General features: G+C 42.4%; 1 protein-coding gene across 1 annotated transcript; it reads left to right on the plus strand.

Moving 5' to 3' along the window:
- Nucleotides 1-4,299: 4,299 nt before the first annotated feature.
- Nucleotides 4,300-18,028, plus strand: bag5 (BCL2 associated athanogene 5; the record flags this gene model as incomplete). The annotated part of the gene is made up of 3 exons (XM_079262508.1): nt 4,300-4,413; nt 12,195-13,088; nt 17,488-18,028. Exons 1-3 carry the CDS (start codon nt 4,391-4,393, stop codon nt 18,026-18,028), a joined length of 1,458 nt encoding a protein of 485 aa, XP_079118634.1. The 5' UTR covers nt 4,300-4,390.
- Nucleotides 18,029-19,061: the final 1,033 nt, after the last annotated feature.

Below are 19,061 nucleotides of genomic sequence, written 5' to 3' on the forward strand. Positions count from 1 at the left end.
CAGAGCAGAGATGTCTGTGACATTGTTCAGTTGCAGAAGTCTGCAGGAGTGCAAAATTTTATGCATGCTCATAAATGTGGTATAAAGCTAAGCAGAAACAGTGAGTAAATGTTTGGTTGTAGGGCCTCATTCCTTGGCCTGGTCTTGTGGATAATCATTCAGCTCGTATCACTTGATCTGCTCAGGAGTCAGACGCGCCACAGCCACCATGCTCTCCTCCAATCAGCATACAATCAGAAATTCATGCCAGAAAGTGCCCGACACATGTTCATCAAAGCTTCCTGGTAGATAAATCAGATTCATATGTGTAATTAATTAAGAGTAACATGTAAAGGATCAGAGAGTGGGCAAAAGTTCAAGGAAGCAGATCCAGGTTTTCCACAGAGAACTGAGTGAACCCAACAGTCTTTCTGACAGAATCAGGGTGCAGCTCATTCCAGAAAACATCATCTGATTCTGTAGTCGGGGTGGGATTTGTGCTGCCTGCCGGCCACATCCGTTAGTCTTTTACTTCCAGAAAATCCCACAACTGAAACACAGTCTGAGGACAAGGAGGATCCATCACCTCCAGAGGTCAAAGGTGAAAATCCAGCTCAAATGTCCACCATAGGAGCCATATCCACACTGTTCACAGTCACAACCAACAGGGCTCTGCCAGACCCTCTGGTTCTGGGATCCGGGCCCCATCAGCAGCGGCCGGGTCCATGCAGCCACATCTGCATATCAGGTTCTGCTCCAGGACTTAGATCGGTCACAGAAGGGAGGAGGAATGATGCTTTAGGTTGTAGGGACCGTTTCTGCTCCAGTCTCCTGACTGACCACGCGTGACACCCAGAACTCTGCGGTGACCCGGATCAAGAACTCACTCTCCCCCAGCCCCTCCTCTGAATCCCCTCAGGCAGGATAGACAATTTTAGGACCCTGTGGACCAAGCTGCATGCTGACAAGGGTTTAGAAGGGAAAGCTGCAATGTGTCCAACACCATACAGCAGACGAGCTTTTGAGACTGAACCATTTGGTCATGTGGTGTATTTTCTTCTCCAGTAAGGGGAAAATAAAGATCATAGCCTCATAATTATAATAGTTTTCTTCTGAATCCTGTGGCAAACATATTATGTGGACCATGTTCTGTGCTGTGAACATCATGTAACTTGAATATTACATTGTAATTGTGTGTGTGAGAGACTATATTGTCAGTGGATTTATGACTCAGTTCTCTCCTGGGAAAGCTGAACATGATCTTGCTAAGAAGATACACTTGTTCTGAGAACTTCTCTTCTCGCCGTTAGCTCACATTTAGCTAAAGTGAATTTATTGCAAGGGAAATTTACTCTAGCAAAGTTACGTTGGTTCACCATTCCTATTTTAAGGTCAAGAATTTTCTTTTTTTCCTAACATTATGCTTAGTTTCAGCATCCTTCAGCTGCATTATTTATTTCCAGTCTATCTAAATTTATTTAGACATGCTAGGTGTAAATTAATAATTGCAGTAGTAAAGGAATAAAAATCACCTTATGAATGTCTGAAAGGGAACAGACAGAAACCTAAGCTTATTGCCTACACAATGTACAGTAATTAACCAGAATAAGTCCCTAATACTATAAATCACATCTCTCACATTTCTGATTTTTCTTTCTTAATATGTTGTTGCTCTTTAAAATGTTCTCAGGTGATAATAAAGAATGCTTTTCCTCAGGAAAAGGTTCTACATTCATACAGGGAGTGGCTTTTATGCTCTTATAAAAGCTTTAGGAAGAAAAGCACAAGCAGCTATTTTACACAGGATTTATATGTTTGTTTCTGCCTAACATGCTATGACATCATCTCCTTCAGTGAGCAGAAGGCCTTTAATAAACACACTCTTTTCCTCACTTCCCTCTCTGGACTCCTTCATATCTGAAACTCTCTCATACATTTTTTGTTGTTTGTTTTTTTTTCTGTTCTTACTGCAGTAAATTAGATTTTACACAAACAATTCACTTCAACAGTTGGATGAATGCATGTGAATGGGTCGTGCCCCCACGTTTGTCTACCCCCACACAAGCTTCTAGGCTCTCCTGCGAGAGTCCGGTGTGGCTTCACAAGACGTGGTTTTAATTCTCCACACAATCAGTCCAATCAAGTTTAACACAGGAAATTTTACACAACCACCCCAGTTTCCCCTCACATGAAGACAGAGATTTCAACTTCTTAATGGTGCTGTACATCAACCTCCTACTGCAAAGGAACTAGTTCTGTTTGCAGCGGATGTACACAGAGGGTCAATCCCACACCTTTGTAGAATTATCAGGCAAAATTCTCAATGTCTCCAGAAACCAGCCCACACAGTTTCTTCTCTGTTCCTCCTCACTCAAGATGGCTTTCCTCTCAGTTTTCTAACTCAAGGTTGGCCTGGTCTTGCTTCTCGAGCTCACAGGACGTACTGACTAATTTACTGGTCTTGGTCTTGTAACTCACAAGATTTACTGGTCTGGTCTTGCTACGTCTAGCTCACAGCACTTACGACTTGGTCTTGTTACTCACGATTTTTAACTTAAACTTTAACCTAAACTTAACTTAAACTCACAGGATTTTATTTATGACGTCAACCTGATCTCGTCTTAAGTTATTCTCTTATCCCTTGAGTTATTCTTTCGATGAGGAGTTGAGGAGGAGAATCCCTGTCACAATGAGAATAATGAAGACAATTGACCACAAAACAGAAAAATATTGTGATTATTAATTAAAATATTGATTATTAATTTGTGATAAATTTCTAGTAATGTTTGACTCCAGATTGAGTCTGAAAATTAATGTAAATTTAGAATAATACTTCTCACCATTGTCTTTTCACACTGGTTCAGAAGGAGTCCTGGCGTAGTCGACCACGGGTGGGAGAAAGACGTCCTGTCCTCTGAAATTCTCTAATTGAGGTTCTTAGGATGAATCTGTGGATTCAGGTGGCCAACCCGTCTAACCCCAACCTGGGCGGACTGACGCAGGATCCCGGACGAGCCCCCAAAAACTGTGGTGGAAAATACTCTGGTCTTGAGAAGTTGTAATACATCTAAGAGTCAACTGTCTTCTTACAATGAACATTTTATTATAAACTAATACAAGCACACGCTGGAGCTTGGAGAGAGAACCCTCTCTGCAGATGCTGAAGTAACACCCGATTATAAACCATGCTTAACTCCTCCTAGTTGCTGGGCAGACCACAGAAAACAATCATTCTCTTCCTGACCTTTAACCTTAAGCAACTGGTCAACCAAGCAGTTGACAAAAACAGATGTCCTGCAGGAAACTCTTCCTGTCTCAGACTTTGTCTGCACATTCCAGACAAGGATCATATGACTTAAAGAAAGCTTTGTGCATTGACACAAAACACAGCAGGATCACAGCAAATCAATGCATATATGTCTAATACTTAATTCAAACCAAAACCCATAACAATTTTCCCCAACAGTATATCCAAAAACATGGCAGGATTTTTACTTAACGGCACCTGGACTGTACACCTTTGCATAGGAATGATACTATTTAAAATATGTGTACTGTATTTCATTTAAAAAAAAAAAAATTAAATGTATGTAAACTGCAAAGACTCTGCATTTATTTGCAAAGAATGGACCGAAAGATTAAAACTAACTTTTCCAAATTAATAGCTTTTGTTTTTTTGTATTTGACAACCACAGTTATATGTTATACAAAAGGCTGTTTCAAAGTCACAAAATATACAAATATTGCGGCCTATATTTAACTTTTCATGCTCTGTTTTCTTTGTTTACAAGATATGCCTGAAATTTCACCACACCATAAGACATTTAGAAAATAAAAAATACAAAAACACAATGGAAAAAAACAGAAAATAAAAATAAAATGCACCACAGTATCTGAATGAAATAATAAACATAACTCGTCATTACTTTTTATTAACTATTCACATTACCACCGTTTAGTTATAGTATATTTCCTGGGAATTTGTCATTTGTGCTTCTTTTAAAATGTTGTCATTGTTTTTACAGTTCTGTTTTATTTTTCACCGCCTTTATTTTTTGCTGCTCCGTGCAATTCCTGCGGATAAATCGAGCGCACTCAAGATTGGACGACAAAAACTTACTCTGCGCATGAACGATTAAAATAGTTATTCAATAATAAAACACGTTTATATACTTTCCTGTGCAGTCTATCTAGTTTTAATCATTCAAGTCAGCATTTAGTACTAAATAGATTACAAATAAAAATAAAGTGTTATAACAGGGGCTTGTATAGATTAGTTTAACTCCGTGAAAGTGTAATAGTGTGAGCAGGAAAGTAGGTGGGCTAATGTTCAGCTTTAATCAGCGAAGCTACTTTTCAGCAGGAATTCTGACTTTTCAGCAGGAATTCCGACTTTTCAGCAAGAATTCTGATGGCTGTACGTTGGCTATGCAGGTAAGAAGGAAGATATTAAGTTTCTGGTTGGTGCTGATGTTTTAAACCTTAGAACAAATGAAGTTATTTGACCCAAGGCGGGGTCAGAGTCAGCTGATCATGAACACAAACACAATGGCTTTTTGCAGAGTGCATCGCTGCTTTTCTGGACTCGAATTCCACATTTAAACGTTATTTATCCACGTTTCCGTGGGGTTTTTAATGTTTGAACCAAGTGGTTTTAAAGCAGAGAGGAGGAAGAGGCTGGTTGGGGCGGTGGGAGGGGCGACAGCAGCCCTACCGCAGTCAGGCGGTGACAGTCGGAGGTTTGGTGCTGAAGCTGACCGGAGCATCGCCTCTCCTCCGCGGACATCCCCGAGATTTCACCTCGGAGGCCCATTTTTCTCCAACATCCGTCTCGCTGTCGGCTGATGGAAACAGACATTGGTGAAAATGTGCGCCAATGTGTTTGGAGTCTTGAAAAGGTGAGAGATGACGATGCTGGGAGGATGCTGTGCACGCAGGGATGCAGCTGGCAGCTTCTGGGGTTGGTAGCTGGGGTTGGTACATGTGTGCTGATGTGCACAGATGGAGGGATAATGCACGTGCCTGCAGGTGGTCGTGGATGTTGCATGCTACCTGCAGCCCTTCATGCTGTGTGAGTCACTGGAAGGAAGGACCGCTTGCTCCCCATCCTACTCCTGCCTGACCACATCATCAGTCACAGCTCGTTTTTCCTTCTTAGTTTGACTTCATCAAAAAAATATAAGGGAGGAGGTGTTTGCTAGGCTGGGTTGGATTTTGCTGAGATTATCCTAATAAATACTCAGAACTGGAAGCTCTGGCTTGGCGTGCGCTCATCCACTATTCTGGAAATGCCCAGCCCCTCGCCCTCTTACATAAAAGTACTTTAGGGAATGCTGATACATAATCCTGTCTCTTCTAATAAGCGTTATTCGTGCTGTGGATAACAAAACATTATAATATGGATTGCAGTATTTCTGCACTGTGTTCTGGCGAGTCATGCAACCTCTGTACCCTTAAATCAGGGGTGCCCAAGTCCAGTCCTCGAGATCTACCATCCTGCAACCTTTAGACGCAACAACCCCTGTCCAGCACAGCTGAGTCAAACAGCTGAATTCCTCTTCTGCATGTCATTCAGCTCTGCAGCGGGCTGCTAACGCGACACTTATTTCATTCAGGTGTGTTGGAGAAAGGTTGCACCTAAAAACAGCAGGATGGTAGATCTCCAGGACCAGACTTGGGCACCTCTGCCTTAAATCATTTGCATAGTCTTCATCCTAAACAAGGCCGGATTTTCCAGTGGGCATTATGAGCACAGGCCCAGGGGCCCACGTCCACTTGGGACCCATGTGGGGCAAATACCAGCAGTTTGGACATGAAACAGAATGTACACAAAAGCCAGATAGTTGCACCACAGTGGCTACGGTTACATGGTGTTTTTTAATTACTAATTAATAATTCGGAATTAACGTATTCTCCTACGAGTTTACATGAAAATAATAATTCCGAATGGAGGTTTACATGAAACACGTCCTTACTTAATTCCTCTTTAGAGCGGCGGGTTGGGAAGGGTTCTGATTGGACAGAGTGACGTATGACGTATACTGGAAATATACAAAGTTGGCTCCCTGCTTCTCGTCTTTTCAGTCGTAACTTGTATAAACTACATAAGTTCCAGTTTCACCGCTATTTTTATTATAAATGTGAAGTAGCAGCTCAACACGAGCATACTACTTCACTCTCTGCAGCAACTGAGAAGGAGAAGAAGGATAGACCACCGAACACGGGAGGCAAAACAACGCGCGTCATCGGGACAGGACAAGGTAACGAGCATGCTCAGAACGACCAGAATTAACTTAGAGCGGAATGAAGGTTTACATGACGGAGGAATTAAATAGGTCGGAATTAAAATGCGAATAAACCAGACGCTTACATCGGAATTAAGTTTAATTCTGAATAAAAATTAGCATTAGGAATTAAGTGTTTACATGGTCGTTTTTCATCAGTTTAGAATTAATTTTTATTCTGAATTATAGAGGAATTAAAAATCCCATGTAAACGCAGGGAGGGTCTAGTGTATTGCTACTGGTACCACTGGCTGAGAGATGTTAGAAATGCTGTTTCACAGTGTATCATTCACAATTTTTACAATGTTGTGGTGGAGAAGGGGGCCCCTGGAACACTCTGAGCCCAGGGGCCTGCACACTTTTAATCCGGCCCTGATCCTGACCATGTTGAACGTTTACTTTGATGTCTCCGATCCGTGTCCTCCGCTCTCCCTCCTTTGTAACAGTCTGAGCTCAGAGCACAGCTGGATCAGCTGTAACTACACCAACATTTAAGCTCCACATCTGCTTTGCTTTTCTAGTTGACCGTGTCATCTGGGCTGCAGTGTCAGTATATGTTACTAGTGAGGCTTTTTTCTAGAGCAGGGAAAGTCATGGAGTCGAGTGTGAACCTTCAGAATGTTTTGCTTGTTGCTTTTATTTAGAAGACGGTGCATCTCAAGGGATTATTCTTCGATAAATAAATGTTAAATAATAATAATAATTATAATGCAAAAGGCAACAGGGTTATCCAGAGTGTCACAACAGCAAAGCTGCATTCTGCATCAGAGTCATACAGATGTGCTGCTTGGAGCGTAGATGGCACAATAAAACAAAAGAATTGTCTTAAAACAGACTCGATATGCACCTAAAATATGTTTCTGAGAAGTATTGTGTACCTGAAAATGGAGCTTCAGAGCTGTCACAACGGTCTGGATTAATATTCAGTTTTAGTATAAATAGATTATTATTCTGTTAAATTTATTTAATGTGCATGTCTTTAATAGCAACCAGAAAATCATATTTTTGAGAGATTTCCAAAGCACCATGGTGCTTAAATGCAACGTTAACTGTAGCTTACAGGTTTTAGATCATTAATATCTTGTGATATATTTTAAATTGGTGCATTTAAGACGGATTGCTGGTAACTAGAAATGCACATCATGTTTATGTTTATGTCAGCGTGTCAACGTGTTTCGTCTCCACATTGCAGAAACATTTCGACTTGAGGGGCTGCGTTCCATTTAGTGGTATTTCTGGTTCTTGTGTATATTCTGTAAGTTACCAGCATGCGCCGGTGCAGAAGTGGAATTCAGCCTTCATTAATCTTCCTAAAATTCGCACTTTATGCTGAAGGATTCGTTTAGAAATCGCATGTCGTATCATAGCAGAATTTAACTGGGTATATTGTATGTTTTCCTTATAACTTCAAGCTTTACTGACAACTTTACCTTTTTTCTCCGAGTTAAATAGAAAGTGTGTCTGCTCAGTTTGTTCAGTTCAAATTTCCGCTTAACATTTTTTACTTCCCTGTTGTTTTGTTTAAAAGAGATCGTCCACCAAAGCAGCGATATTTACTGATAAAATCAGTCTGTTTGTGTGATTTAGAAGAAATGTGTCCCTTTAACTTACAGCCCTGTTTAGGGCTCCAACTAACAATTATTTTTTATAGTCAAATAATCTGTCAATAACATTTTCAATTGGTCACGATTATTTCCATCTGTGCTTCCAGTTGACGCAGCTCTTTTTACAGGTTCCAGTATGTTTAACCCCACTCTCTTCATTTGCATCGTATGAATGTCCCCCTGATCAGACACAACATAATGTCCTTTAGTAAGTTAAAAGAACGACTCCTGAACCAGTTTATTATATAATTCAAGCTTAACAGCTTACTACTCATTTATTTTTAAACATTCAAACTAGGGCTGGGCAATATGACCTTTTAGTAATATCCTAATATTTTTATGGCGATATACGATATATATCTGTCGATACTTACCTTAGCCTTGAATTAATGCTTTGATGCGTACAATCACATCAGTAAGATGATTTTGTGTCTCCATTAAATTGTTCATACTGCATAAAGATATGCTGATTTTAAACATTCATGCCAAAAGGATGAACTTGTAACAAAGCAAATTGATCAAAACTGTATTTATTAAACAGTTAAAGAGTGTCAGAAACATGTAATTTTAAATTTATGGTACTACTACCTTTGTGGCGACACTTTTGCGGACATACTTTGCATACGACAGTTGTTTGGTCAACATCCTCTGGTTTTCTTCTTGGCACTGCTCTCAGACTGATGTGTTGGATGCTGATTGGTTGCCTACACGCCCACCTACCCTTGATTGGCCGGACCTTCTGCTGAGCACCAGAATAAAGGCTGTCGCCGACCTTCGTTTGTGGCAGCTGTGTTTGGTAGAGCCTTGGTGCCACAGCTTGCCACTCCTTTACTGACAGCGAATGAGTTTGACTGGTTGTTGGGCTGTTTTGAACATTTTTGTGATTATCAGTGGGTTGGCTTCAGCTTTGGTTTATGCTTTTGTTGTTGGGATTGTTTTGGCTTTTGGTTTGAGACTTTTGATGCTTTTTAAGGATTAGTTGGTCCTAAATAAAGCTTTCATATTTTGCATCTTCCTGTTTTTCTCTTGTTAATGTTGCCACCTCTTTGTACCCCTGGGAAAACTCCATCGGGGGTCGTAACAGGTATCCAAACCACCGCCAGATGATGGATCCTGTGCTATTTTTCTTCGGAACAAATTTTTCCTCCTCCATTTTTTGTAACTGGTTAGATAAATCTATAGATTAAAAAAATAGTGAAATTAACTGACGCAATTTCTCTTTAACAACCAGATTAGGTGGTTAGTAAGGATAAATCTAATTCATCTAATGCCTTTTACTTGCCTGGATTTTTGAACCAGGCTGTAAACATGTTTATTTCTGCTGTGAAGCTGGTTAACATGGGAGTCTATGGGGATTCGTTCTGTTTTGGAGCCCCTAGTGGATGAAGGGGGAACTGCATCAGCTTCACTTTTAACCACCGGAGGTTTCTGCTTGCGCTGAACCTACAATGCACTTTGTGTTGCAGTCCGCTTCGTGTATTTGGTCTGCTTGAAGCTGACAGAGACCTGCGTTTGTAGGCTGGTCTGAGTGATTTTTTTTTTTTAAATCAGATTTTGTTTGAACAAGCTAAAAACACCCCAAACAAAGCGACTTTTAAGTAAACAGACTTGGATTCATATGAAAACACTGCTGTGAATTCTCCCCTCATCACGTCGGAGCCCCTCATGTTGCCGACCCTGGATAGGTTGACATTTCATTATTCTGGCATCTAATGAAAAGACTATACACAAAATTAGTCAGGCAGTTTTTTCTTTAAATTTTTTCAGTTTTGTCATTATTAATTGTATAAATACTGTAAATTCAAAATGTATCTTTTTTCACTACACACAACTAACTAAGGAAAACTAATTTATTTAGTTTAAATTTAATCATTTAACAGCTGGTCCAAGAAATGATTATAACATTTTTCATCTGACCCTTTAAAGCCCAAACTACTGAAAATTTGCAGCCTTTTTTTGAGCAGCACCCCCTATCAACGGCTAATTCAGCATCTGTCTACATCCTGTCTCTTCTCTGAGATCTGTCCAGCCAGTAAAAGTCAGATGTTCACCGTTGTTTTCAATTTAGTTCTGTCCCTCTTTCTCTCTCTTTTCCTGTTTTCTTCTGAGCCACGATGTGCATTAACAGTGTGTTGACATGATGCCATAAAGCAACGGCAGCTCCAGAAATCTACATAATATGTCATTGTGTCATCAAACACACGTTTTTAAGGTCAGAAAGCTGCTTAGCGCTACTTTAAGGAGGCTAAACAGATAACTTTAAAGTGAAGTAAACGTGTTATTAATCAAATTAATTATAACGAGTTTTGATAAATCAAACTATTAGTTTATATCTTTGTCTTTTTTATAAAGTAGAGGAGATATGAGCGGTTGACTGTGTGACACTGGGCCTATTATAGATTGTGGTGAAAACGCAGCTGAAGGCCAGAACATGTCAGAGTTGGATGGTCTGACAGAGTTGCATGCAAACTGAAGTAACAACACATCGTCCTTCGACGTTAGTCTTTAGTACATCATAATCACCTTCATGTGTTTTCTGCACAACCAGCAGGGCCGGATTAAAAGTGCACAGGCCCCTGGGCCCAGAGTGTTCCAGGGGCCCCCTTCCTGGAGCAGGGTGATTAATCGGATTTTTATCTCAATTACGATCTGGGTTTTCAGTGATCATCGAAAATAAAAGGGTGTGATTATTTTTCTCCCTGCAGTTTCCTCTCCTGCTGTCTTCAGCTGCTAATCGAGCGTCTCTGGCGTTGCAGCGCTGTGCTGTAAACTCCTCCCACAGCCGCTTTGCTTTCATTCAGACACTGTTGCCAACTTGGAAACTTTCTCGCTAAATCTGAGGACTTTTTTTGTTGAAAGCGACTAGCGACAAATCTTGCAGCTTTTACTGGAGTTATTGGAGACTTTTCTGGTGTTTTGGCGACTGACTTGAAGGCTCGTATTGTTCTGCAGTTACTGCTACCGCTTCCTGTCAAAACTTCCACCAATCAGAGCTTAAATTGTGTCCAATCAGTGACCAGAAGCTTCTATGTCTGTCTGAAAAGAAAAGAAATGATCCTTTCTGGCTGGAATAAAGCAGGCAGATGGAGACAAAAAGCAGCTTCTGTGAAGAGGAGATAATAGTAGCATAAATAAATGAGGAAAAAGTGTAAATATGTCATTGTTCCTGTTGTGTGTTTATTTCAGTGACAATATTTTTTCTCCTGAAAGCCAAGATTTGGGCGAACAGTGATATTTCCACAAAGTGCAGCTAGAAAGAAGATGTTTTGTTATTTAGTTGGTTTTTATGCTAAAATTAATTGCAGTCAACTGAGGCTGTCCTGAAAGACGTGTCTGGATGCTGACTGGGATTAAAGTGCTTCAGCTTCTTCATGCATTTTTACATTAAATCAAATTTTAAAAAATCTGAAAATCATCTTGGAGTTTAAAGGGTTAAAATATCTACTTCCTCTGTACTTCTGTTCATCTCCTCATCAGACGTTACTTTACTCCGTCCTGAACCGAGCTGCTTGTGGTTTTCTGTTAGGAGGACGTATTTACATGTCTGCATGGTTTTCTAGGTGAATTCATTAGGGCTGTGACGATATGCTTTTATCCCAATTCAATTCGATTCCGATTCTTTGGGCGCCGATTCTATTTAAATTGCGAATCTCACAATTCTTCGACATTGCTAATTTTTGTAGATTAAAAGCAAAAGAAATGTATAAAACTTTTTTTTGTTTTTGCTCATTTTTTTAAAATTTCAATTGAGAAAAAAAACACCAGACCATCATTCTGCTGCTATAATGCCCAAGAAGACAAGTTAAAAGATCAATAAAAACAATAAAAATGACCTAAATTTTGTGATGGATTGAAAAAAAAAATTTTTGAAACAAAAAATTGATTTTAAAATTGTGAAGCAAAAAAATCCCGATTTTCGATTTGATTTTCCCACCCCTAGAATTTAACACAGATCCTGATTCTGACACTTTGGTAGTTTTACTACACGTCTCCCAGGATTAAACACACCGCCTTTGATACATGTTTAATCCTAACTGTAGGTAAATCATGTCAGACAGAGAAAAAAATCTCGTCAAGAAGAGAGATGAAATGGTAACTTTCCTTTCCAGATGTGTTAATAGCTCCTCTGGACTGTGTGGAGATTTTAATGCATCGTGGAGGTTACTGAGTTCGTCTTCACAGCTCTGACAAGGCGCCAGACTGGAGTCTGAGGTCCTAATTAACCAGTACAGACTGGTATAGTATGAACGATCGCTCCGCCGAGGCTCCGTTGCTTCTTGTTCCTCTATTTTCTGACTTTTCTTTCATTCTGATTCTTTCTTTCCAGCCTCTTCGGGAAGCCCTTTGATGGTGGGAAGAGGATGGACCATGGTGGCCCACAAGAACAGCGACAGCATCCGATGGAGCAACAGCAGCCGTATCATTCGCAGCATCCCGCCATGATGCGGCTGTACGAGATCCACAAGGAGGTGTCCTCTCTGGGGCCGCAGGTGTGCACTTTCAGTGGCCTGCAGAACGACCGGGAGTACAAGCGTCTGGAGCGCGAGCTGACCCAGCTGCAGCTGGAGGTGGACCAGGTGGACACGGAGGGAAAACCCGAGCTGCAAGGGGCGCGTAAGAGAGCGGCGCAGGACGTGGAGGGCCTCCTGCGCTACCTGGAGGAGAACGCCTCCCATCCGTCCCGCCAGGCCATCGAGAAGCTGAGCAACGAGGCGCGGCAGCTGGTGGACGAGCGCGTTGTGGCTCCGCAGCGAGCCGGCGGCGTGGCGGAGATCAGCGACGAGCTGGTGGACGCCCTGCAGGAGCTCGTGTTGAGGCTTACCCAGGTCAAGACCGAAGGGAGGGTGCCGCTCCGCAAAGCGCGCTACCGGGCTCTGACGCGCTTGTGCGCCGTGCAGGACGTGCTGGAGGGACGCACGCAGCAGCAGACCCTCTCCCTGCCGCTGTCGGGGGAAACCCACGAGGCAGTGCACTGCATCAACCAGGTGATGGTGAAGGTGAGCGTGGCTCGCAGTCAGCTCGTAGCTCTGCTGATGGGCCTGAGCGGGAGGGACAGCTGTGCACACCTGTCGCGGATCCTGACGGAGATGCAGGTGGAACTGGACGCTCTGGACGTCTCTGGGAACGCCGTGATCAGAAACTACAGGAAGCAGGTTGTGGAGGAGATAAACGGGCTCCTGAAGCACCTGGACCTGGAGGGGGAGGGAGACGACACGCGCAGGTAGGTGTCCCCGACGCTGTAGAATCATCCTGGTCTAAACGTTTATTGTCCGTGCAGAAGGATGGACGTCGATTTGTAAATCTGTATACGTCACTTCCTGTCCTGCAGTTTAAGATTCAGCAGTAAAGCATTAAATTCTGGGGGAAAAAACAACAGAAATGACTCCAGATTGACAATAATTCTAATACAACAGTTGTAGTACATTCAATGTAAAAAAAAAAAAAAGGAAAATAAATCGTAGAAGGAAGAAGAATGAATCGTATTTATCCCTCCTTTCCTCATTTCAAAATGAACCAACTGGATGGCCTCATCTATGGCAAACACTCAGAGCACAAACACAGATAAGAAATACTTTTTTTTCCCATTTTAACTATTCTTTCCATACATTTTTAGTCTGTACTCTTTATTTAAATAGAGAAAAACTTTACTTCCATTGTTTTACGCCAACCACTGAAACATTTACTTGAGTGTATTTCTTGCAAAAGGGTGTTTAAAGTCACTACTTTGTCGATTTATTTCATCATTTTACAATAAAAAAAAAAAGTTTGCAGTCCCTATGGCAACAAGAAATGTTTTTTGCATAACTGATAATATTTTCAGCACAACTGCTATTTTAGCAGTCCTGACTTCAAAACTACCCGTTGTGTGTTATTGGGGAGCAGCTTGGTTATTTTTTTTTTTTTTATAATGATTATTTGCCCCTTTTGTAAAATAAATAATGGCCTTTAGATCAGTAGTATTGGAACTACCCCATACCTCCAAACAATACATAAAGTACATACATAATACATAAAGTATGACAAAATAAAAGCACATAAAATAATTCTCATTGCCTTATAATTCAACAATTAGTAAACTTTGCTCAACGTAGCAATTTTTTACAAATTTTCTTTTTTCCATTTTAAGTTTCATCAATGAAAACTCCTTAAAGCTTAAATTCAGACACCCTTTCAGTACCAAGTTTATTTTTAGTCAACATTCAGCATCGGCCCCTACAATATTTTTCTGCATATTGATTTAAAGGCTTCAAACCTGCAACATGCTCTATAAGATCTATCAGTTTATTCAACCTTTTGCACTTCAGACTTCATCTGACTTATTAAAGATTCATGAGACTAACAACTATAATGTATTTGCTGAATATGTTCTATTAAAAGCCGTGTTATATTTGACAGCAGAGATTCCCACAAAGAGCTGCGTTATGTAGACAGACTGACTGGACTTCTCTGCTAAACTCAGTCCACCATGTTGTTCTTTACGCTCCAGCTTGATGTTGTTGTCGCTTTCCTGTTCTTCTTCTGTGCTCTGAGCTGGAAACCGTGCAGATTCATCATGGAGCGGGGTGATGAGCAAGGATCAGATGGCATTGATGGGTTGTTTTTCTGTTTTTTATGACGGATGGTGGGAAGATGTGGGAGAGGCTCACGGACGAATCGTTAGCTGTGCAGCTTGTTGAGAGAAATTCTGCTTTGTGATGTTTGGATTTGGACGGTAAATAAACACAACTAGACATTTATTCATCCCACGGAGGCCGTGAATTTCAAGGATTGTTCAGGGAAACGATGAAACGGTACAATAGAAGACTTCATTGCCCCGCCATGGCAGGAAATTTGTCTTTGGTCTCATCAGCACACACTGATAAAAGTAGTTTGTTTATTTTCCTGCCACTTCTGATCCTTTCTGTCTTATTGCTGGTGCTCGAGGATTTCCCTGCTGAGGATTTATAGATTTTATATCGTCTTGCAAACAAAACACACTAAAACACACTAAAACGTCCGTCATTGTGCAAAACTCAGCAGTGTTTAACCATCTGCATTCAGCCTTCACTCTGACAAGCAAGTCAGACTACAACTACGCGTTGGGGATACAAAGAATTAATAAAACTTTTTGATATCTTGTTCCTTTGCCAGGCTGCTCAGTAGCGCCACCCTGAGGACTCGCACTCCTTGTGCAGGGAGTGTGTATTATATGTCATTTTTCATTTCATTATATAGATAAAGGTTTCCTCTGAGGTGTAAAGTTCATCTAACTGGGTTTGTTGTTTAGTTTGTTTTTGCTGGTTGGAGTCACAAACCAAGCGGAGATGTTTACGGCAAAGATGCTGTGAATCAAACACACACACATAGTTTCTAAGGGCACATTCACATCAGCCTTTTTTTATCTGAATCCGAGTCCGTTTGCTCGGAGAGCCCATTTTGTTTGGGGAAATGTGAACGCGCCAAACAAATTCTGATTCAGATTAAACAAGCGGACTCTGTCTGCCTACAAATTCAGGTCTCTGTTCATTTCAAGCGGACCAAATACAGGAAGTGGACTACAAAAAAAGTCACTTTCTGCATTTGACGTAGTGTTGCATTGTAGGTAAATACCATAGACTGTAGATGAAAGATGGACGGAGCCTCCGGCGGTTAAAAGGGAAGCCTAAGCAGAAATGAATAAAACTGCAGTTCCCCCTTCATCCACTAGGGGCTGCAAAACAAAGCGAATCCCCATAGACTCCCATGTTAAAAAGACCAACTTCACAGCAGAAATAAACATGTTTACAGCAGAAATAAACATGTTTACAGCAGAAATAAACATTTTTACAGCCGAAATAAACATGTTTACAGCAGAAATAAACATGTTTACAGCAGAAATAAACATGTTTACAGCTTGGTTCAAAAATCCATTTTAGGTTTAATAGGTCAGGTTTACCTTCATGACAACTGTGGGGTGGGGGGGGGGGGTGAATTTTTTTCTAACTTGCCTGTTTAAAAGTAATTTAATCTCGAAGTTCGGCATATTTAGGGATGTGTCCTTTTGATTGACAGGCACCTGATCTCCCACTTCAAGTCAGAAGAACGTAGAACAACCGTGGTTTTTAGCTGGTAAACGTGACTTAGTGTCACCTTACCTCCATTAGCTGGTTAGCTCCTGTTATCTCCAGGTTAGCTCTTAGCTACAGGCAGCTCGGAGTTCGCTTGATGTCAATCATCCACCATGACGCTCTCAGCTCCACCTCTTTGCCCATATTTGTATTTTCCGGGTGAGATGACACACATGCCCCTGTCAAGATGGCGATGGTAGGAACCGCCCACCGAGCTTCAATTCAGCTCTTCAGAAACCTGATGTCACGGAGACTCCGCCCATCTTTTTATATACACTCTATGGTAAATCCATAGCGATGGCGTTAAGGGTCCTCTGCCTCATCTGGTGTTCATACTGCGTCCATTGTTGCAGTGTATTTCTGCAGTATACTTGCATAAGACACAATAAAAACCCAAAATAGCCATAGTTTCGTCTCCATGTTTAACTCGCAGGTGGAGGAGTTTTCTTCTTCACGCTGGTCTTGTCCTCTTTTGCTAAATACCAGTGCAGCGCCACCTCTGGTGGGAATGGAGATTTATTATTCTAATGGTTTGGCTGGTTTGACCAAAGTGCAGCGTGAACACGATCTCGGTCCGCATGGATACACCCAAAACCGGATTTTCCAATGGGCATTATGGACACAAGCCCAGGGGTCCACAACCACTTGGGGCCCATGTGGGGACCACGTAGGGAAAACACCAGCAGTTTGGACATAAAACTAAATGTATATAAAAGCCAGATAGTTACACCACAGTATCCAGTGTGTTGCTATTGGTTCCACTGGCTGAGAGATGTTAGAAATGTTGTTTCACAGTGTTTCATTCACAATTTTCACAATGTTGCGGTGGGGAAGGGGGCCCCTGGAACACTCTGGGCCCAGGGGCCTGTGCACTTTTAATCCAGCCCTGGATACACCCCCCTACAACTGAGCCAAGTCCCCAATCGGACCGAGTCTAACGGTCTATCGCTGACATTTCATCAGTCTGTCAAAACTCAAACTACATGTTTACTGTGTTGACTTGAGCTGGATCAGTGTAATAAGTCCTCTTTCTTCCAGGCTTTAGTCTGGCCCCGCCTCCTCTACTTCCTCTCTTTCCATCCTGCCCAGATCAAACGGATGTTGGGGGGGCAAAGCTCTGAATGAGCATCAGACCAGTAAACTTTGTGTTGTTCAGTGAATTTCTGGCTTTTTAATCCTGTTTTGTGTCTGCATTGCATCAATCCTTCCATGTGAAAGACTCTACCTCTCTGAAATGCTCCTTTCATTCCCAGTCATGCTACTGGTCTGTAGAAAATTAACCCAATTAGTTCTTCCAGTTCTTTCTGGTTGGCACCAGTTACTCTTCCAACCTTTCGCAGATGTGTTGCATCAGATATTTTCCACCAAAATATGTTGTTTACGTTCTGCAGGGAGTGAAATCTGGCTTCATACGAGGTTCAGCTGTTTATTGACGTGTTGGGACACATCGTCCCAGCGTGTCAGGACTTTATCTCATACATCTGCTGTTAATCTTCATCATGACAGAGTTTGACTCCATGTTTGTTTCTGCAGGTATGATCTGGCGCAGAATAATTCCATCCGTGAGATTGAGGCGGTCCGAGCTCACGTCAACCACCTGCGAGAGGGCGTCCTGCGACACTGCGCCATGGGCGACCTTGGCTTCAGGCCCAAAGCCGAGCTGCAGAGTCTCCTCACGCACCTGGATCAGGTGGACACGGCCAAGAACCCGTGCATCAGAGAGGCCCGCCGCCGCGCCGTGGTGGAGGTCCAGGCCATCATCACCTTTCTGGACCTACGCGAGGCCTTGGCGACCCGCCACCCCGGGCCTGACGAGTACCCACCGCACCGGGCCGTGTGGATGGTCTTGGGGAGCCTGTCTGACCTCCAGGCCCAGGTTCTGGGCTTCGACGGGAAGCGGGCCGATAAGAGCTACATGATCCTGGAGGAGCTGCTGACCAAACAGCTGCTGGCGCTGGACGCCGTGGACCCACAAGGCAACGAGGGAACCAAGGTGGCCCGGAAGCAGGCGGTGAAGTTCGCCCAGAACATTCTCAGCTACCTGGACATGAAGACGGACGAGTGGGAGTACTGACTGACAGACGGGACGCAGCTGCAGGACAGGAGGAGCTGATAATGTGTGTAAATTTAAAAAAAACAAAAAACTGATGCATTATTGACTGTAAATACTGACTGAAATCCCCAGAATGCACTGCAGCGGCGCTTTTCTTCCGTCTCTTTGTGGCAGCCATGAACTCCGTGTGTGAAACGCATTGTGTGTGTGTGTGTGGGTGTGTGTGTGCTTTTTAGAGATTTCCTCTGAGTGTGTGCGAGTCGTCATCTGTTGTCATCGTGGCTGGTTGTAGGAGGCTGCTGCGACGGCGCTAAGGGACGCTCGTTTCATCCCCCAGCGCGTGCAGATGTTGTCAAATCTCCACGTCTGAGTGATTAAATGTCCTCAGATTCACTGATAGTCAGACGGACGATCATCCAGCTCAGACTGATTCCTGCAGGTTTGGATTTAGACACGAAGAACGTAAAAAAAGTAAAATTTCAAGCTTTTTCTGACGTGGAAAGTAAAACTGGTCCGAGTGTTTGTGGCAGATCAGAAGTCATGAACGTCAGATGTGAGGAAAAACGAGTCAGTCTGAACTCCTGATCACTAAAAACAGTCAACAATCATTCAGTTTGATCACAATCTGTTGGTTTGACATGATTTCTGAGCCATTAACAAAACTTATAACAGAGAGCTACAGTAACCTCCAACCCCACCCACCCCCTCCTCTGTATCACATTCCCAGTGTCTGTCCGGACTTTTACGCAGCGAACTATAAATGGATCCGGTTTAAAGTAGCTGCTGCTGCTTCTTCTTCTTTTCATGTTTCTTTCTCCTGATGGAGGAGTGCGATTGTGAGAAGTCTCTGGAGGGAGGAAGAGGAAGAGGAAGAGGAAGGAAGACTAGATTGACATATCAAGGCTGAAGCTCACAGTCGGCTCCTGAGCAGCAAAGTATTGATGGAGATCTGAGTCGACAGTCTGCTGGAAGCCTCTCCGAGCTGCTGGTGAAGCAGGCGGGAGGGAGACGACTAAGTTTAGAAATCTGTGCCTTTATTTTCACCTTTTCAATC

Source organism: Telmatherina bonti (genome assembly GCF_933228915.1).
Source record: "Telmatherina bonti genome assembly, chromosome: 22".
NCBI classification, from domain to species: Eukaryota; Metazoa; Chordata; class Actinopteri; order Atheriniformes; family Telmatherinidae; genus Telmatherina; species Telmatherina bonti.